The sequence below is a fragment of the Schistocerca americana genome, chromosome 2, assembly GCF_021461395.2.
Source record: "Schistocerca americana isolate TAMUIC-IGC-003095 chromosome 2, iqSchAmer2.1, whole genome shotgun sequence".
Lineage (NCBI taxonomy): Eukaryota > Metazoa > Arthropoda > Insecta > Orthoptera > Acrididae > Schistocerca > Schistocerca americana.
This window is the reverse complement of record NC_060120.1, coordinates 129,915,518-129,938,278: the sequence shown is the minus strand read 5'-3', so window position 1 is coordinate 129,938,278 and position 22,761 is coordinate 129,915,518. Positions and strand designations below refer to the sequence as shown.

The 22,761-nt window shown below is 38.5% G+C and overlaps 1 protein-coding gene across 5 annotated transcripts in view; it reads right to left on the bottom strand.

The window, feature by feature from the left end:
* Nucleotides 1–22,761, bottom strand: part of LOC124596504 (phospholipid transfer protein C2CD2L) — a 575,969-nt gene that overhangs the window by 39,811 nt on the left and 513,397 nt on the right. For 4 of the 5 annotated variants that reach the window (XM_047135664.1, XM_047135662.1, XM_047135665.1 and 1 more), the window contains one exon: nucleotides 15,582–15,735. In XM_047135664.1, the coding sequence (XP_046991620.1) occupies nucleotides 15,582–15,735 (154 nt within the window). The remainder of the gene's footprint in view (nucleotides 1–15,581; nucleotides 15,736–22,761) is intronic. The other variant, XM_047135663.1, reaches the window with a different exon arrangement.

Below are 22,761 nucleotides of genomic sequence, written 5' to 3'. Positions count from 1 at the left end.
ATCACTGACAAAAAGGACACCACCATTATCTCATCACCCAGTGGGCCATAAAATGAAGATGAAAATATACCAGCTGCTTCTGAAGCATTTACATGTTTAGATACTGTCTTGTGATGATTTGCAGTTCAAGAAGAAAATGACTAGTATCAAATATTTATACTGAAAAAAGTATCTGTCTTGGCTGCTTGTAAGTGGATAGGCTTCTCTAGACAGACAAAAATTAAGGATTTCTTTTAAGTATTAATTCTATACCTACATACTATACATGCAAAATGCATGTGTATTACATAAATTTTTGTTTTCAGGCCATACTACATACACTTCAACTGTACTTGCCTTTGTAATAATAAAAGGGATTCACATTATTATGAATATATGCAGTTTTTATTGGTAAATAAAAGTATACTTTCGATTATGCAAATAAACTGGATATCTGAACACCCATGTCCCCTAATTATTGCAGATAATTGATGCTCTACTTTATATACCTAAGAGATTTAATATCTGAAGTTGAATAGCTGTTGCAACAATATTCATATGATTATATTCTTCTCAAAGCACTTTTTCATTTTCTATAATGAATTGCCCTTCAAACCAAGCAGTGTAACTACGAGGTTAGATTTCTAGTTCAAGACTGCTTATGTCTAATATGTGATACCATGGGTATCTTAATATGCAACAGTATCGCATATTAAGACAAGCTATCTCATATTGGATAACTTCAGCTTGTCATCCTAGTAGTTAGGTCAGATTCATATGTTCACTAAGTGCTTTGACAATTTTCTGAACTTCGTGAAGCCATCTAGCGATGATCCTGCTGTACTAATAGTTGTGTGATAGATAAAGCAATAGAAAGCAACGTGTACATCATCTGTTTATCACCCCCTTCCTCGCATAAAATGCAGCCCTTGCGTGGAATCCAGGGGACCATTTAAATTGCATTATGCCCAGGAAATAGAAACCTGATGGGCCAATAACCCAGGTAAGTGGTAATCTCATTTTTGTACGAGGTTATTTGGTGAGGCCTACTTGAGAGCAGTAACAATAGACAATGCTACACTACTGGCCATTAAAATTGCTACACCAAGAAGAAATGCAGATGATAAACGGCTATTCATTGGACAAATATATTATACTAGAACTGACATGTGATTACATTTTCACGCAATTTGGGTGCATAGATCCTGAGAAATCAGTACCCAGAACAACTACCTCTGGCCGTAATAACGGTCTTGATACGCCTGGGCATTAAGTCAAACAGAGCTTGGATGGCGTGTACAGGTACAGCTGCCCATGCAGCTTCAACACGATACCACAGTTCATCTGGAGTAGAGACTGGTGTATTGTGATGAGCCAGTTGCTCGGCCGCCATTGACCAGACATTTTCAATTGGTGAGAGATCTGGAGAATGTGCTGGCCAGGGCAGCAGTCGAACATTTTCTGTATGCAGAAAGGCCCGTACAGGACCTGCAACATGCGGTCATGCATTATCCTGCTGAAATGTAGGATTTCGCAGGGATGGAATGAAGGGTAGAGCCACAGGTCGTAACACATCTGAAATGTAACGTCCACTGTTCGAAGTGCCATCAATGCGAACAAGAGGTGACCGGGAACGTGAAACCAATGGTACCCCATACCATCACGCCAGGTGACACGTCAGTATGGCGATGATGAATACACGCTTTCAATGTGCGTTCACCGCGATGTCGCCAAACATGGATGCGACCATCATGATGCAATAGACAGAACCTGGATTCATCCGAAAAGATGACGGTTTGCCATTCGTGCACCCATGTTCGTCGTTGAGTACACCATCGCAGGCGCTCCTGTCTGTGATGCAGCATCAAGGGTAACCACAGCCATGGTCTCCGAGCTGATAGTCCATGCTGCTGCAAACATCGTCGAACTGTTCGTGCGGATGGTTGTTGTCTTGCAAATGTCCCCGTCTGTTGACTCAGGGATCGAGACGTGGGTGCACGATCCGTTACAGCCAAGCGGATAAGATGCCTGTTATCTCAACTGCTAGTGATATGAGGCCGTTGGCATCCAGCATGGCGTTCTGTATTACCCTCCTGAACCCACCAATCCATATTCTGCTAACAGTCATTGGATCTCAACCAACGCGAGCAGCAATGTCATGATATGATAAACCTCATTCGCAATAGGCTACAATCCAACCTTTATCAAAGTCAGAAATGTGATAGTACGCATTTCTCCTCCTTACACAAGGCATCACAACAACATTTCACCAGGCAACGCCAGTCAACTGCTGTTTGTGTATGAGAAATCGGTTGGAAACTTTCCTCATGTCAGCACGTTGTAGGTGTCGCCACCAGTGCCAACCTTGTGTGAATGCTCTGAAAAGCTAATCATTTGCATATCACAGTATCTTCTTCCTGTCGGTTAAATTTCACATCTGTAGCACGTCATCTTCATGGTGTAGCAATTTTAATGGCCAGTAGTGTATAAATGGCTTCTGGGAAATGGAACTCTTCCCATGTAACTAGCATATATTTGGACAGAATGACACTGAAATACATCAAGATTTCATAATCTACAATACATCAGGAGTTAGACATACAAGATGCAAACAATGGAGTAAATGTGAGTGCAAATGGTATCTGGGCAGCTCCCAAAATCAGCAAGCCACATCAAGAGCCACCAGTCAAGTAAAATCAGCACATTCTGAATTTGTTAAGTAGCTAACATTGTCTCCACAGAGGGGACATCTGAAACAATTCAAAGAGAAGAAAGCTGACACGGAATCAAAGGAGACAGAAGCGAAAATATTGTTTTTGAAAAAGAAAAAACATGTGCAATATAATTGCTCAGTCATACAGAGTCTGATACAGATTTAATTGATGACAAAATTCAGATGCACAGTCTAAAGAAGAAGACACTGAATGCAGTAGTTGTTTCTCCGAAGACTAACAGAGAAAAAGGGGTGCAGTGCATGGAGTGCTATACTTGGTCTCCCGACAAACATTAGCTTGAAAGAGAGCTTGTGTATGTCCTGGCTGCACTTCTTTTGCACAACAGAGACAGAAAATGTTCCAGAGGTGTTAAGGAGAGAATATTATTATTTTAGGGTTTATCTGTTGTCATTAAAGTAAATAGTAAGTGTTTTCTCTGACTGTCTCATATTAGTACAGCATTGATATTTCAATTCAAATTGACTTGTATGTGGTTTTTTCAAATTTGCATGTGTTAAGTATTAAATAACATGAGTTCAATAAATAAAATTTGAAGAACATTGATATCACATAGACTTCCAATTAACAAACATACAGTCATATCAAATGTTGTAATATAATGTGGAGTAATGTGGGATGAGGAAAGTTTCACATCAGGCATGAGGCTAGTATGAGGTCCACCCACCATTGGCATCAATTAACTGCCTCATCCAATGAGGCATGGAGGTGATCAGCCTCTGGAAATATGTCTCATCCCCCATGAAACCTCTCCAATACATTCAATGCTGTAAAGGAGGTGGCTGTTCTTGTTACAGAAGTTTATTCACCCATATCACATAAAAATAAACAATGATTGCTAGTTTTAGTGAAATTAAATTGCCATCTGCAGAGCATTTGTACAGTAGTTATTATTATTATTATTATTATTATTATTATTATTATTTATTATTCCCATTTAAGAGAGCGTTTGAACTTGAATTCCTTTATGATGATTGTTCATGTTTCTTCTGAGCCCAAATTTTCTTCATGTGTTCGCTGTGTTGTTTCTTTCACTGCGCTGTCCATTTGCATCCTGCTCTCTTCTGTGTTGTGGTGTCAAATTTATGTTTTTTGATGGTGTTCCTGAATTCAGTTCTATTTTCTGCATCGTTTACTGTTATGTGTGCTTGTCTGAGGTCCTCTTCAACTTCTTTTATCCATTTTGTTTTTCACCTGCCTGAGTTGATGACTTTAAGAATTCGCTTTGAAATTCTGTTTTCATTCATCCTGTGGATATGTCCACAGAACTGCATTCTTCTTTTCCTTATTGTATCCGTTATCTTGTCTGTGTATTTATATAATTCTGATGTTGGTCTCTTCTTCCAGATTCCTTGCTCTTGTATCGGGCCAAAAATTTTCCTGAGAATTTTGCTTTCTTGTTTCTCTATTTCTTTGATTTTAGTTTGCCCACCTATTTGTGTTGTTTCATATGCATACAGTGCCTCCGGAAGTACGACAGTGTTGTAGTGCCTCAATTTTGCATTAATGGATATGGACTTTTTGTTATATTAGTTTTTTTAATTAATTAATTTATTTATTTATTTTTTTCCCACCAGGGCCAATACTTTTTGTTGACTGCTGTTCACATTAGTTAGACACAAACTACAGAGGTAACATTCCACAATATCTTCTCTTGCCATACAATAAGAGAATAGCTGTGTAAACAGTGCACAATAGTTACAAAGAAAATACGTAATATGTGTATAAAGTGTTTTCATGTTGTACCCTTGTTGACATATAATACATTTTCCTATCAGATGTCAACAAGGACACTACATGAAGACATTTTATACCCATCTTATGTATTTTATTTATAACTATTGTGCCTTGTTCACACAGCTGTCGTCTTATTATATGATGAGAGATGGTGCTACCGAAAATCATCTCTATAACTTGTGTCCAATTAATGAGAACAGTCAACAAAATGGAGTGACCCTGTAAACAAATTTTTTCAATACAAATGATCTCAAGATGGTGATTTAATTTCGATGAAACTAGTAATCTTTGTGTATTTTTATATGTATTATGAAGAACAATCACATTTAGATTCTGAGCTTGCTTGCAATGCAGCTGACGATGTCAGGTAATCATCACAGCGTCCATCTCTAGGTCCCACAATTGATCTTCTGTGCATGGGTCTGGCCAGTGTAAGCTCATGTGGTGTTCCATTCTGGCCCACAAATTTTCAATGTCCAGTGCTCAAATAAGCCAATGGATTAGGTCAACACCAGCCTGTTGTGAAAATCAATGCTGAATGATTCGACCCATGTGAACAGATGAGTGGTCCTGTTGGAATTGGATCACTCCAGTGGGATAGTGCATCCTCTCACTCGATACCATAGTATGTTTCATGATGTGCACATACTTATCCATGGTGAGATGACCATAAATTCAATGAAGTATCCCTGCCCCATGTGATATCTACCCCTAGCACATGACTCTGATGTGGCCAATGGGTGGATGTTGCACCGTGAACTGAGGGTCCTAACGTGCTCCCCATGGCCTGTAAATAACACTAAAAGTGTGTTTATTTGGAACTGCCACCATTTCCAGTGTGTTGCATTGCCACTGCTGTGAGCTGTACACAACCAAAGGTACACAGCACACGTCGATAGTCCTTTGTTCATCTGTGCAGTGTAGTTTTCCACAGTCTTTAGTATGGCCAGGGATTGCTGTGTGTGGATGTGAGCTCGTTTGCTGACACTTCACCCTCAGCTCCAGGTTGTGTTGGCTTTAGTTACACAGCTTGAGGCTGCAGTAGGTGGGTGTCATTGTTGTGGACCAGCCGTAGGAATCCGCTGGACACACAGCACGACCCACGAGTCCGCTGATCAGTGGCCAGTCCAGTTACTGCTTGCATTAAGGTTGACTCCTCACCCATGGTCAAGTGGGACGTTGCCTCAGGGCATGGCAGGTGGCAAAAGACTTCCTGGGGGGCCAAACAAAAAGTCTCCATGGTTAGTCTGACAAACAGATTCCAGGTGCTGTCTATGGCTGACACTGGCCCTCAGCTACATGCAGTCACTTGTTCTGTTTCAGAAGAAACCTCTCAGCCTGCAAGATCCAGGTAGTGACAGAGTGTGGGAATATTGGTAGTTAGGAGCTCCATTGTCAGGTGTGTTACAGAGCCCCTTAAGGACACAGCTACCAAGGAGAGGAAGAAAACCAGTGTGCATTGTGTGTGCATACTGGGTGGAGTCATTTCACATATGGAATGGATCCTGCAGGTGGTGGCTCATATTGGTACCAGTCTTTTGTGTTGTTTTGGATTGGAAGAGATACTATCTGGTTTTGAGCAGCTATCAGAAGTGGTAAAGTCTTGCTTGTGAGATGAAAGCAAAGCTCACCATTTGCAGCACAGTTGACAGGACCAATGGCGGAACTGGTACAGTGCCGAGTGGAGAGGGTCTGAATCAGAGGCTCAGATTGTTCTGTGATTGTGTAGGCTGCAGATTCCTCAACTTGCGCCACAGGGTGTTGGGGTTTCAGGTTCTGCTAAATAAGTCAGGAGTCCATTACATGCAGGGGGTGGCTACATAGATAGCGGGGGCTGTGTGGCATGGACTGGGAGGATTTTTTGTTAGGGAACTTTGGGGAAACACAAAAAGGGCTTCAGTGTCAAAAGGTGCACGTTAAACACTGGAAGCTCATATATCTAGGAACCATCAGTGTAACAGTTGTAAATTGTCAAGGCTGTGTTGGGAAAGTACCGGAGCTGCAAGCGCTAATAGAAAGCACTGATGATTAAATCGCTATCGGTGTTGAAAGATGGCTAAAGCTGGAGATAAGTTCAGCTGAAATTTTTGTGAAGGACCTAACAGTGCTCAGAAAGAATAGGCTAAATATTGTTGACAGTGGCACGTTTGTTGCTGTTAGAAGTAGTTTATCTTGTAGTGAAATTGAAGTATATTGTTACTATGAGTTAGTATAGGTAGAGGTCATTCTTGGCAACCAGAATAAAATAATAATTGGATCCTTTCATCAATCTCCCAAATCAAACAATACAATTGCTGAAAGTTTCAAAGAAAACTTGAGTCTAATTTCAAAAATGTGCCCGAATCATACAATTATAGTTGGTGACAACTTCAATTTACGCTTGATATGTTGGTGAAAATATATGTTTAAATCTGGAAGTACATATAAAACATCATCCTTAATTGTGCTAAATCCATTCTCTGAAAATTATTCGAGCAGTTAGTTCATGAGTCCACTCGAACAGTAAATGCTTGTAAAAACACACTTTATCTCTTACCAGCAAATAATCCTGAGCTAATAACAAGCATCAAAAGGGATACAGGGACTAGTGAACACAGGCTGTTGTAGCAAGGCTGAGTACTGTAACTCCCAAATCCTCCAAAAATAAATGAAAAATATATCTATTCAAAAAAGTAGATAAAAATTCACTTGACACCTTCCTGAGAGACATTCTCTGCTCTTTCCAAATTAACAACGTAAGTGTAGACCAGATGTGGCTAGAATTGAAAGAAAGAGTATCAATGGCAATTGAGAGATTTATACCAAATAAATTAGCAAATGATGTAGCTGGTCCCCCATGGTACACAAAACAGGTCAGGACACTGTTGCAGAAGCAAGAAAGAAAGCATGTCAAATTTAAACAAATGCAAAATTCCCAAGATTTGCGATCTTTTACAGAAGCTTGAAATTTAGTGCGGATTTCAACACACAATGCTTGTAACACAGTTTTCATAACAAAACTTTGTCTTAAAACTTGGCAGAAAACCCAAAGGGATTCTGATTGTATGTAAAGTGTGCGAGCACCAAGACACAATGCCTTCTCTGCATGGTAGCAATGGAAATATTATCAATGACAAGCTGCTAAAGCAGAGTTACTAAACACAGCCCTCCGAAATCCATTCACCAAAGAAGACGAAATAAATATTCCAGTATTTGAATCAAGAACAGCTGACAACATGAGTAAATCAGAACTGGGTATCATCAGAGTAAGTGAAGCAACTTAAATCACTTAATAAAAGCAAGTCTTCTGGTCCAGACTGTATACCAATTAGGTTCCTTTCAGTGTATGCTAATGCAATAGCTCCATGCTTAACAATCACACACAACCACTCATTCAAGGAAAGATCCATACCCAAAGACTGGAAAGTTGCACAGGTTGCACCAATATTCAAGAGAGGTAATAGGAGTAATCCAGTAAATTACTGGTCCATATCATTAATTTCGATATGCTGCAGGATTTAGGAATATATATTGTGTATGAACATTATAAATTACCTCAAAGAGAACAATCTATTGGCATGCAATCAACACAGATTTAGAAATCATCATTCTTGTGAAATACAACTAGCTTTTTACTGAAACACAAATAGCTTTTTACTCACACAAAGTGTTGAATGTTATTGAGAATGGAGTTCACATTGATTCTGTATTTCTAGATTTCCAGAAGGCTTTTGACATGATATCACACAAGCAGCTTTTAATCAAATTGCATGCTTATGGAATATTATCTCAGTTATGGGACTGGATTCATGATTTCCTGTCAGAGAGGTCACAGTTTGTAGTAATTGATCGAAAATCATCAAATAAAGCAGAAATGATTTCTGGCATTCTCCAAGGTAGTGTTACAGGCCCTCTGCTGTCCCTTATCTACATAAATGATTCAGAAGACAATGTGAGCAGCCATCTTAGGTTGTTTGCAGATGATGCTATCATTTATTGTCTAATAAAGTCATCAGAAGATCAAAACAAACTGCAAAATTGTTTAGAGAAGCTATCTGTGTCGTACAAAAATTTTCAGTTGACCCTACATAATAAAAAGTGTGAGGTCATCCATATGAGTGCTAAAAGCAATTCATTAAACTTTGTTTATACAATAAATCAATCGAATCTAAAGGCTATAAATTCAACTAAATACCTAGAAATTACAATTACAAACAAATTAAATCAGAAAGAGCACACAGAAAATGTTGTGGGGCAGGCAAACCAAAGACTGTGATTTATTGACAGAACACTTAGAAGATGCAACAGATCTACTAAGGAGACTGCCTACACTATGCTAATCCATCCTCTTTTAGAGTACTTCTGTGTGGTGTGGGATCCTTACCAGACAGCATTAATGGAGTAAATTGAGAAAGTTCAAAGAAGGGCAGCATATTTTGTGTTGTCAAAAAACACGAGAGAGAGTGTCACAGACATGATACAGGATTTGGGGTGGGCATAATTCAAACAATGGTGTTTCTCATTGTGGCGGGATCTTCTCACAAAATTTCTATCACCACCTTTCTCCTCCAAATGCAAAAATATTTTGTTGACATTGACCTACGTAGGGACAAATGATCATCATCATAAAATAAGGGAAATAATAGCTTGTATGGAAAGTTACAGGCGTTCTTTTTTCCACGCACTATTCAAGAGTGGAATAATAGAGAATTATTGTGAAGGTGGTTTGATGAACACTCTGCCACGCACTTAAGTGTGATTTGAAGAGTATTGATGTAAATGTAGATGTTATCAAGACATGCAGTTAGTTTTGTATTGCAGGCTGTACTTTTTTAGAGTTTATGATTGCAATAAACTCAATTCTGCCACTCAGGTAGTTTCAGAACCATTTGTGGCCATATTCAATCTCCTTACAGCTTAAACTTTTTAAGAAGCACTGAGCTATTAACGATGTCAGATGTTTTTGAGTGTTCAAGGTAATGTGTCTACTGTTACTACTTGTAATCCTTTAAATTTATTTGTATAAAATCCATGTTGGGACAATGAAATAACATTTTTCTTATTTAAGATGTTCTCTAATCTTGAAGAAGATAAATAATATTTCAATTGCCCTGTAATTCACCATGTCAGTCTCTTCATTTTTTGGCAGTACATTTATTGGAAGTTGGTCAGAATACTGTCCCTCCTCAAATATTTCTAATATCAAAGATCAGTTTAAAGATATATTGTGAGTACTACAAAGAGGAAGCAACAGTTTACATAAAAATCATGAGTATAATTCCTATGACTTCTTGTGCCTAGGGGTATTTTTCTCTAGTAATCACCTCATTCAGATACACAGTATTGAGAGAGATAAAAATAACAAATTCCAAGTAGTAAAAAAGATAAACTGAGGAGAAAATCATTTAACAAAACATATAATAGGCTTGAAAATGATGCATATAATCTTTTTGTTTGTTTAAATGAATTAAAGGGGGGAAAACAGGACTATTCTAGGCCTGTTTGAATACAAATGCAGGAATTCAGAAGTTAAATGCAAGACACTAGAAATCAGCAGTTCGATATTGCAGGAAAAAGTGCAGAGTAGTGTAACGAATGTGAAAAATAATCCTAGATAAAAATTAGTCATGATCAGAAGACTCATTAAATGACTCACAAAAGCATCTGCATGTGAAATGGCACTGTCTCATAGCACTGTTATAATCACGACTTAAACATATAATGATAAATATTCAAAATTCCTTAGTAACACCTATAACATTATTATTTTACACTGGTGACCTTACTAATATTTCTTTGAAGTTTCCAAACACAAGCACAATGCAGAAATAATGTTTAGCACTTATTCTGGTATCAGCTGTAAACTTTTGCACTACAAGTGTATAGGTTGTAAGCACATTAACAAACATGATTTTGGGTTTAATGGGATACACAAGAAAAGTATGCTAACATTATTACTTCCAAAGGAACATACTGATTATGATATTCAGGTGATTATAAACAATATTTTTCTGTAATAAGTGTCAAAAGGAAACAATTCCTGTGTTTAATGACATCACAACATAGATATTTGGGAATACCATGTTAACTGGTGAGTGCTTTATGTGAGAACCATCAATTCTACATTTAAGAATTTTTGAACTGTGAATTGTGTTTTATTCATCTCATGATGTACATTTGCAATCCATTTGGTTTGTGTACAGGAGACATGTCAAAAATTTATGAAACAGTTACAATGATTTTTATGTTAATAAATAATAGCACATAATAAATAATAACACTATAAGGATATTACTTGGAATGTGTAACACATTGTATCCAGCTCAAATTTCCAGATTGTCTCACATGAATTCATCCACTGAGTAATAACACTTCAGTGTCAGTACCTCATATAGCTTTCTTTTAAGTGAACCTAAATTCATCTGCATCAGCTCGATCCCTTTTAATTTATTACAAATTTTCATTCCCATGTATTGAGGTCCCTGAGCATACAGTCTGAGGCCGGTGGGTGGGGAGCTTAAATGTATAGATAATTTGTTATCAGCTTCAGCAGCTGTCACTCAGTAAAAAATTGACAGTTAGCCACCATTTTTCATTTGGCCTCCTTTCACGTCAACACATTTTACCCAATATTTTCCTAATAAGTAGATTCCACCCCTAAAGAGTGATTCCATGAGATCTGAAAAATATCCTTTTGTAGCTACTATAAGTTCTTTGTTTGACTTAAAATTTTATACAGCCAAAATTTTCTCTAGATGTGAAATAAGTGCACTGAATCATTTGACCTTTATGGATGTCCCAACAATTTGTAGTTATATCCTTAAATTTTTTCATTGCCAAAGCAATGTGAATTGTTTCTTTTTTCCATTCCAGACCTCTTCTATACCTTTTTATTAATTTGATCCAGAAGAACTCCATATTTTTACAAGTTATTTTCTTACCTTGAGCAAGGTAATCAATGGGAATAATTCTTCCTGTGCCCCAGAAAATTTGGTAATAAATTTCAGTCACAGGAAACTGATTTAATTTTTTTAATGCAAGGCTGTAGGTTTCCACTACTGCTTTGAATGCTGTTTCATTTGTGGAATGGTGGATCCACATCTCTTTCACATAATGAATTTGTGCACTGGTCAAGTCAAAGTTTTTTGAGAAATCACTTTTATATTTATTTTTCATTCTCATTCAGTGAGTATGGCACCCATTTTGCACAAATACAACCCACACTCAATTTTGTTTAAGTAAAATGTACCAAACTCTCTTGTTTAATATGCCTATGGTATCTGCTCTCTAATACACCTTTAACTGCTTGTCATCCAAAAATACCATTTGTACTTTTTCTGACCTTATGCCTATTGATGCAGTTATGTGTCCTTGAAGTAGATCATCTGCAACTGAAACATGGAATATTTGAATTTCAGTGCCCAACCTTTATTGCTGAAAATGAAAGAACAGATTCTTATAACACTTTGTTGACTTTGAATGAATTTCTTTTGGTATTAAACTGGCCTAAGTAAAGAATTTTGTGCTGGTGTGATATTCCAAGTCTAGCCATTTCAACAAAAAACATATTACTACTTTAAAAAAACTATTTAAAAATACTATGCTGCCCGTCAAGTTGACATTTGATTACATTACTGCACAACCTGTTGCCATGTAACAAAAAACAAAATTTCATCGATATGGTATCAACACTATCTCTCTTGCAGATCAAGAAATTTTCTTTTTGCCTGATCCAAATCAGATCCTGTAATTTACAATGAATTTCTTTTATCCTCAATTCAGTTTCAGTATCACCTCATTAGCTATTTGATCTACCCACTTAACCTTCAGAATTCTTCAGTAACTCCACATTTCAAACATTTGTATTCTCTTCTTCTTTGAAATATTTATTGTCCATGTTCCACTTCTGTACAAGGCTACAAATAGCTTCAGAAAAAGACTTCTTAACAATTAAATTTAATTTCATTGTTACTGAACACAAATAGCAGACTTCATGTATGACTTTTAGGTGTCTCATTTCCCAATTTAATTCCATCAGCATTGCCTGATTTAATCTAACTACAGGCCATTATCCTTGTTTTAGTGTTGTTGGTGTTTACCCTATACTCTCTTTTCCAAGATGCTATCTGTTTCATTCAGCTGCTCTTTCAAGGCTTTTGGTCTCTTTTATAGAATTACAGTGTTATCAGTAGACCTCAAAGTTTTTATTTCTTCTCTATGAACTTTAATTCTGTTTTCATATTTCTTTGTGATTTCCTTCAGTCTGCTCATGTGCTGGTTTGAATAATGTTATGGATAGGCTACAACCTTGTCTCACTAATTTCTTAACTACTGTTTCCTTCTCGCATCCTTTGATTCTTGTAACAACAATCCAGTTTCTGTACAACTTGTAATTCCCAATCCCTGTAGTTCATTCCTAATACTTTCAGCATTTCAAAGTGTGAAGTCCAGTCAGCATTGTCAGAAGCTTTGGCTAAATAGTATTGCTTCATGTGTTTCTACATTTCTCTGGAACATGAACTAATCTTCCTCGCAGTCTGTTCCCAACAGTTTTCCCATTGTTTTGCAGATAATCGATATTAGTACTTTGCAAGGATGAACTGATAGTTCAGTAATATTCACCCCTGTCAGCACTTGCCTTTCTTAGAAATGGAACTTCTTGAAATCTGAGGACATTTCACCAGTCCCATATACCTGGCCTGTCAAATAGAATAGTATTGTCATAGTTGACTCTCCCAAGAATCTAAATAATTCTGAGGTAATGTTTTCTAGCAGAGGGGACTTATTTCACCTTAGATATTGCAGCACTATGTCAAATTCTTCTCACAGTATCATACCTCCCATCTCATTTTGTTTCACTTCCTTTTCATTTCCATGGCACTGTCTTCATGTTCCTTTCCCAGCTGAGCTCTTGATATTCGTGCAGCTGTATCTTTTGTCTCCAAATGTCTCATTAACTTTCCTATAAGCAGCATAATCTCTTTCCCATAGTCAAGCTAGCTTCTGCATCTTTACATTTGTCATCTAGCCATAACTGCTTGGTCATTTTGCAAATTTTGTCTGTCTCATTTTTAAATATTTTCATTTCTTTTTGCCTGATTGTAAGATTTTTATATTTTCTCTTTTTGTTGAATAAATTAAATACGTTATGAATTATCCAAGGATTCATACTGGGGCTGGATTCTTTGCCTGTTGGATCATCTGCTGCTTTCACTACTTTACACCTCAAAGCTACCAATTGATCTTCTACTGCATTTCTTTTCTTTGGTCTTTGTCTCCACTTTTAAAAAGATTTTCCATTCAGATACTAAATGAAATACTGTCCACATAATTCTGCATCTTCTCAATTATCTAATTAACAATAGTTTCAATATAATAGAGGGAAACATTCCACGTGGGAAAAATTATATATAAAAACAAAGATGAGGTGACTTACCGAACTACAAGTCTGTATGTGTGGATGGATATGTGTGTGTGTGCGAGTGTATACCTGTCCTTTTTTCCCCCTAAGGTAAGTCTTTCCGCTCCCGGGATTGGAATGACTCCTTACCCTCTCCCTTAAAACCCACATCCTTTCATCTTTCCCTCTCCTTCCCTCTTTCCTGATGAGGCAACCGTTGCGAAAGCTAGAATTTTGTGTGTATGTTTGTGTTTGTTTGTGTGTCTATCGACCTGCCAGCACTTTCGTTCGTAAGTCACCTCATCTTTGTTTTTATATATAACAATAGTTTCAAGTACACATATAGTTATTTTGAAAATTTCCTAGTGAAAGCAACTCAGTAGGTCATTCCTATGAAGAGGCACTGTCAGAAACAAAGATAGCATCTGGCATACCTCAAGGAAGTTTGATATGACCTTGCTGTTCTTCATGTCCATAAATAACATTTCATACAAATTCTGTAGCCCTACGAGGCTGTTTACAGACAATGCATCTATATACAGGAAGATAACATCATTATAACCTTGTTACAAAATGCTGAGCTTCTGCATATATAATTGTAATGCAGTGCACAAAAAGACATAATGAGATCTAAGATTGTTAAGCTATGTCATTGTCAATCAACCACTGGAATCAGTCACAACCTTCAAGTATTTAGGAGTTTCTGTCTAGAGTGATTTTAGCTGTGATGTCCACATAAATCTACCTGTGATGAAGGCAGATGCCAGATTTAGATCTATTGGATTAAAGCTAAGGAAGTGTAATTTATGCACAGAAGTGATTGCGCACAAAAGCCTTATTTGACCTATTCTTGTTCAATGAGGGCACAAATAGAAAATACTGAAAGAAGAGCTCTGCAGTTTCTACAGGATTATTTAGTCAGCACAAAAATGTCAAAAAAATGCTCACTGAACTGCAGTGGGGAGACTTTACAAGAAATATATGCATTACAGAGAGGCTTACTTATAAAATTCCAAAAGTTCACATTCCAAAATGAGTCGAACAAATCACTTCCTCCAACATATATTTTGTGTAATAGCCACAATATTAAAGTTATAGGGAGTCAGGATCATACAAAGCATACAATCAGTCTTTTTTCTACATTACATCCATGAATGGAATAGGATGGGGAGAAATGATACTGGTGCCTATGCATTCTCTACCACAAACTGTGCTGTGGCTTGATGATTAAGATGGAGATGCATTTGAAAGAGGTGACTTGTATTAATCTTCCTCCCAAGATACAAGTAGACTCTCTGTAACTTCTGGGTGTCAGACCAGGACTTTCATCCATACTGTTGCCTTTTTGGATACTGCTCTTATCAACTGAGCTTTCCATGCTTAAAACCTTTCTTCTCAGCTCCATAGCTTTCTGTTTTCCATAAAGCTTGTACTACAAGATTTGTATTAGTAAAATTAAAACTGTAGCTCCTCATTTTTATCTGACAGTAATATCATCTGCAAAAAGAATGATATGTACTACTATCCATTAACTATTATGAAATGAAAGAATGCAAAGGTGGAAACATGCATTTTGGAATATGTAAACTAGTACTGATGGTAATGAGAGCTGGGAAACAGAATTGGAGTCAAATGTCTCATCTGCCTACAAGTCATCACTTTGAAGAAATTACAATAACTGCTTACTGAAACTTAATGGGAATAAGGTGTTAATATTAACAGTTGTGAAAAATGTTATATGATTGTCTACGCACTTTTTCACTCCATTCTCAATAGTTTCAAGCACAAGCGTTGAAGCTTCATTGACGTATGTTCGTGTTGATGCACCACTAACACCAGAAGCTTCACTTAGGCTTGACCTTGTAGAATTTCCATCGATACCCCTCAGTCCTGGCACTGATAGATATCCTAGTAACATAAGACAAACATTAGGAGATAGAAATGTTAACAGTTTTATACTTCACAATGAATTTCAACTTTATTTACAGATGCACATGTTCTCTTTATGTGATTTATCCAACATATAAATGTATTTATAAATGTTTATGGACTGCAGATTCTTGGAATTATTGCACCACCATAATTCTATGGCAATGGGAGAAAATGAAAGACAGGAAAGAGACAGAGAGACAGGAGGGTGGTAGAGAAGGTGGGGAGGGGAGGGAGAGGAGGGAAGGGGAAGAGAGAGAAAAGAAAGGAAGATTATATGTTATGGTTCTATTAATGACCAGGTCATTAGCAACTGATCACATGTTAAAATTTGGGAAGAAAATCAGTGGTGCCCTTTCAAAGGAAGCATCCCAGCATCCACTTAAAGCAATTTAGAGGAAATATGGAAAACCTAAATCTGGATGTCAAGAAGGTGCACACATGGAGGTGACAAGAACAAGAAGAAGAGGGAGTAGGGGAAAAGTGAGAGAAGAGGGAAAAGTGGGAGAATGGGGAAAAGAGGGAGGAAGAGGAAAGAGAGAAAGAATGGAAAAGAAAAGGCAGGAGGGGGAAGAAGAGGCAGAGGTGGGGAAAAGAGAAGGAGAAGGCGAATGAGGAGGAGGAGGGAGGGAAAGATGAAGGGAAAGAGAGAAAAGGCATAAGAGGGTGGAGAAGGGGGGAAAGAGAAAGAATTGGGGAAAACAGAGAGAAGTAAAAAGAAAGGGATGGGGGAGGGAACAGGTGGGGGCAAGACAGCAATTTTGGGGAGAGGGGGGGAAATGAGAGCTAGGGGAAAGAAGAGAGATTTTGAGGGAAAGAAGAAAGATTTGGGAGGAAAGGAGGAGGATACAAGGGAAAAGAGATACTGGGGGGAGGGGGGGGGGGGGGGGAAGGAGAATTGGAGAGGCAGGAAGAAGAGTGACAAAGCAGGAGGAAGAGGCACAAGGCAGGAAGACAAGGCTGGAAGATGGAGGGCAAGGTGGGAGAGAAGAGAGAGAAAGGGGGGGAAGAGGGACAAGGGGGGGAAGAGGGATGGTGGGGAGAGGAAAGAGTGGGGGAGAAGAGGGACAAGGGGGGTGGATTAGAGTGCTATGAGGGGGGAGTAGAGTAATAAGGGGGGAGAAGAGGGATGAGGGGTGAGAGAATGGGAGAAGAGGGATGAGGGTGGGGGGGGGGGGGGGGGAAGAGAGGGACAAAAGTGTGGAGAAAAGGGACAAAAGGGGGGAGAAGAGGGAAGGAGAAAGGGAGAAGAAGAGGGAGAAGGAGTGAAGAAGAAGGGCAACATGGGAGATGGGGGAGGAGAGACAAAAGGGGGGAGAAGAGGGAAGGAGAAAGGGAGAAGAAGAGGGAGAAGGAGTGAAGAAGGAGGGCAACATGGGAGATGAGGGAGGAGGGACAAAAGGGGGGAGAAGAGGGAAGGAGAAAGGGAGAAGAAGAGGGAGAAGGAGTGAAGAAGGAGGGCAACATGGGAGATGGGGGAGGAGGAAGGGGGGGTTGTAGTGGAGGTGCTGACTTAAGGATTTCAGTGTTCAGCAGTTGTATTCATCACAAGACAGACTAAATTAAATGTAAAAAATATTATTATTTTCCAGAGATATTTAATTTTTTGTAACATCTCAATGAAAATTACAATTAATGAGTTGAGTGCCAACAGTAAGGGCAGATTCCAAAGAAAATATGACCGTGAATGTTCATCAATCTCCTTATGTGCAGTAGCATATGCAGACAGTATGTGCCCAGGTACACACAGTTCTTACTACCATAGTTACTATCTCATTGTGTGCTATCAGATTAAAGTAGGTGAATAAAGAATTATGGTACTTGTGTGTTATAGTAATCAGTGTTTTCATTCCTCAATAAAAATTCAGATGAAATGTGTTAACTGTCATGTTGATGGTGGTTCAGCATATTTAGTAGTTATATACGAATGTGTATTATTAGGAAATGAATGAGTAATTTAACAAATCAGCAGGGGACTTCTTTGGGTTTGTGACTGAATAGGTGCTATAAGACAGTCTTTCCATAATTAATGAACATGATGTGATATTTTCACAGGCACCACTCATTATTTGCATAGGAGGGAAATCATAGAGGGTTCACAGAGTACCCCTGCCATATGCCATAAAGTGGCTTGCATAGTATACATTTAGGAATAGATGTGCTACATGCAGCACTACACAGAAATGATACCACTCAGACCCATTGTTGACGGAAACAAATCTGAAATTGTCTTGTTTATGACAATGGACATCAAGCATATTGCCATTCACACAGTTCATTTAAGAAATAGCTTTGGCTGAATCAGACAATGGAAAGTCCAGGATGGAATAACAAAACATTTGGTTGGAAACTTTTAGTTGATCATCTTAATAGATCTGAGCTCATGAACAGTGACTGTCGCTTCCGCATTCAAGAAATGCCTTGCTCTTTAACATTGATTTGGAGTGTAGTAAAGCTTCAAAAACCTCGTTTATAGCCTGGATGAAACATAAAATGATGTTCTTGGAAAATAATGTAGTGTGTGTGTGTGTGTGTGTGTGTGTGTGTGTGTGTGTATTTTACACAAATTTTATAACCACAATTTCAACACTAGTGATTAGTAAATTATATTGCAATAACAAGAAACACTGCTCTCAATTGCTCTGTAAAGTTAAATATTGCAGGAAAAAATATTTATATATTACTGTTGCTTACCAGTTTATTTGTTGCATAGGATGAGACATCACGTTGCGCAAAGAAAAAAAGAAACAAAACTTCAATTAGTTATCACTCAAATTAGTCAAATGCAAACCAAACATGTTTGTATCTCAGATATTGTAATTTTAATTAACAATGCAATACCAAACCATACTTCACAAAGTGGCAGTTAGCTCTTTGACTATTTCATTAAAAATGCTACATAGTACTTGTGGGTTAATAACTTAGAACACAGAAATTAATAAAAACTATAACTTCTGAGCAGAAATTAATAACAATAAATTTAATTTGTTGTTTTTACACATGCAAACTATCTTAATGGACACACTGCTGGATTTTTAAAAAATTATTTCCAGCCAATGATATGAAAATAATTGGTTGTGGCCCACTTTTATGTATATGTCACACTTAGGTGAGATTTTCTTTTTTATTGTGACCTCTGTTTCACACAAATTCATCTGATGAAGATCTAGACAAAGGGATTAGAATATAAAATAATTCATATTAATCTCTAAATTGCCTCTTGCATCAAGAAAGTGTAAACTACTGATTATCTGCAAAACAACAGAATGTGAAATGCCTTACACAAGAAATTTGCACCTGCAAACAATTCTTCTCTCAGCCTAAGGGCCTGACTTATTCCCACTCAAAAGGTTTGGAAGTGACAACTGACTAAATTAATAACTGTGAAAAGTGCTACAGCATGTTGGTTGGGTTCTTGTGACTGAAATGAAATTTAGATGACAGATCAGGTATGCATCAGTACACCAATAATTAAAATTACATAACTGAACAGGATTTCTGACTTAAGAAGTCAGGATTATATTAGAGCATCACGTTTAGGTCCTCTAAATGTTGTGGCATGGAATCAAATAGGATGCATGGGAAAACATCCTCCATGCTGTTTGTATGAGACTACACAAGGTTTATTCATGAGAACCTAAGTAAGGTGAATGCGAAGAATCAGTTGACTATGGAAGAAGAGGCTGATAACAGATTATAATGGTTTGACGTGATGGTCTCGATACAGAGTATATCGGAAATCCCGATACAAGGACCATTACTTGAACTGGAATTCAAGTAGGGCGAACAAAGCTTTGGCAGACACGAATAGCTTGGAAAACAATATCTCATTTGTACTTTGGTAAAGACAAAGACTTATCCTCACAACAGATGGGTCCCTTTCAAGCTGGGGTCTGGGTAACCTGCTCATTCCTTCTTCCAAGGCTATGCCCTCTGAGGAAGGAACTAACAGGTCCAAAAGCTAGGACAGTTTTTATTTTCTACTTTTATATCTGTACATTGGCAGAACTTATAGTTTGCTTCCTAAAGGTAATCAATTCTGTCTCTTTTTAATTTTATGATATTTTATTATTAATACAGTGTACAGAAGCAGTTCATCATACACAAATCTCTAATGACTATTTTGACTCATGTCATATCACCAAGTATTATCTGTCATATCGAGAGCTGTTGTTGAGATCTTCAGTCTGAAGGTTTGTTTGATGTCCTTATCTTAAGACAATCCTGTGCAAGACTCTTTATCTCTGCATATTATTGCAACCTACATCCATTTTAACTTGCTCACTGTAGTCAAACTGTGGTCTCACATTGTGATTCTCCTTCCTGCCCCCTCGCCCCCCCTCACCCCCCCCCCCCCCCCCCCAAAAAAAATCCCTCTTCCATCCATTACCAAGTTGACAAGTCCTTGACGTATCAGATTGTGTTCTGTCAACTGATTTTGTATTTTAGTGAATTATGGGGTGAAGAAAACAGGGGTGGAGTTACAGGGGGTTTGGGGGGGGGGGGGGTTACAGGTGGTTTGGGGAAAGGTACCTGATGGCTAAAAGGCAGAGGCAGCAGATGCACAGATACAACTGCAGCAACAGCACCAGTGAACTCATTCTGGCTGCAGGCAGGGGGATTTGAACGCAGTGCATGATGACATGGAGCAGTGGACTGCGAGATTGAGATAGGACAGAGGAAGGGCAGATGGAAGAGGGTGTGGGCGCAGGATGAGTGAAGTTGGGGTCCTGGACAGGGTGGGTGTGGGACAGAAGCTACAGGAGGATTACAGGATTGAAAGATGTAGCACGAGGAGAACTCCTATCAACGTAATTCATAGAAGCTGCAGGGGTGGGGGGTGGGGGAGGGTGGATGGGTTCCAGATGGCACGAGCATGTTGTGCTCAGTAGCATATTCTTCCACTGGGTGATCAATTCTGCTCATGGCCACAGTTTGACAGTGGCCATTAATACAGGTGTAAAATGTTGTGCAGAAATTACAGCAGAGCTGGCTTGTGACATAACTTCTTTCACACATGGTTCTGCCTCTGACAGCCTATAATAATCTTGTATTGGGAGTAGAGTATGGTATGCTGGGTGACCTTGATATATCAGATTGTGTCCTATTGGACAGGTCTTGCATCTGAGTCTTCCACAGATGTATGACCCAAGTGGCAACAGGATGGAGGAGGGTGTGGTGTAAGGATGGACTAGGATATTGCATAGATTGGGTGGACAGCAGGTTACCATATTGGGAGGGGTGGGAATGATTTGGGGTAGGATATTGCTCATTCCTGGGCATGATAATAAGCCTTGGCGAAGGCTCTGGTTCAGTTTCTCCAATATGGGCTGGTACTGAATAATGAGGAGAGAGCTACTTTAAAGCTGGTTCTTTGGAATTGTCATTAGATTATGGGTGTTGGTGGATATGGCATAATAAAACTGTCTGTGGACTGAGTGTGGGGGATAGTGCCTGCCAGCAAAGGCCTTTGTGAGAGCATTAGCACATTTGGCAGGGTAATTTTCATTGCTGCATGTACCAGACTATAAAATAGTGACTTTTAGAGTGGAAGGGATGGTACTGTTTGTGGTTAGTGGGCTTGATATAGACAGAAGTTTGGATGGGGCCATCAAAGAGGTGGAGGTCAATGTCCAAGTAGTGAGCATATTGTGCTGAGGAAGATAAAGAGAAATGGATGAGAGAGGAATCAAGATAGGGTGTCTGGGTCCAGAGTCCAGATCCTGAATATACCAATGAACACCTGAATGAAACATGGAGTTTAATGGTGCCATCCTATGTCAACCTGTTTACGGGTCATCTAGAGGAAATCTTCCTAGCCATCTAAAATTTGAAACCTCTTGCCTGGTTCATGTTCATTGATGATATCACAATGATGAGGATTCAGGGTTAAAACATCCTATCCTCATTCCTCCACAGCCTCAATACCTTCTCTTTGATCTGCTTCACCTGGTCCTCCTCGGCCCAATGTGGCCCCCACCTGGACATTGACCTCCACCTCTCTGATGGCTCCATCCAAAACACTGTCCATATCAAGTCAGCTAACCATTAACAACACCTGCATTTTATGATGACCACTGTCTAGCCTCCATCTGAATGAGTGGCTACTGTCAAACTGAGGGCAAGAGCAGGGTTGACTACCCAGAGGCAGACAATGTTTTCGAACACAAAATGCTTGATTTCAATAGTTGTTTCACAATCTATGCCATCCCAGTCCAGATTCCTATCCTGTGTCCCTGATGCTTCTGCTTCCCACATTCCTATCTCACATCCCTGCTGCTGCTGCCTCCCACATTCCTATTCTGTGCACCTGCTGCCTCTGCCTCTCAGCCGCCAGCAATGCTTCCTCAACCCTCCATTGCATTCCCTATCTCCTTTTTCCTCCTTGCCTACTCACCAAACACAAACCCTCACTGAGCTCTTGAACCCATTCTTAAAACTAGTATTTCCACCTTTATTAGCTGAACTTAGTCTCAGCTCCACCTATCATTTGAAGGCCTTCATACTTACAAGCTGTAGTTCAGATAACATTACAGAAATACTGCATGCAACAGAAACATATACAAGTACTGGAACACAATACTACAACCTATAACAAACAGGTAATAACATCTCTTTGAGGGCATGCATTATAATCATTCAAAAACATCCTCATCAAAGAACTACATATAGTGCATTAAATAACTACAGCTTGCATAATTTGACATTGTATATTAAGGAATATACATTAAATAATATTACAAGCCTCGCATTTTATCTTTACAATACTTATGTTGGTAAAAAGCAGCTATAATTGAGAAAGGAAATTTTGGTAAGTTGTTAACTGAAACATTTAATCCTGTGTCACTGACTAAATAGGTTTGCCTGTTTAATGAATTAAAATCTGGTTTAAAAATTTATACTGTGAATCAATTTTGTTTTGAAGAACTGCTAGAAAAGTTTCAAAGTTTGTTATATGAAAAACTATACAATGACATGTGTAACCTATTGGTCTCTATAATGACT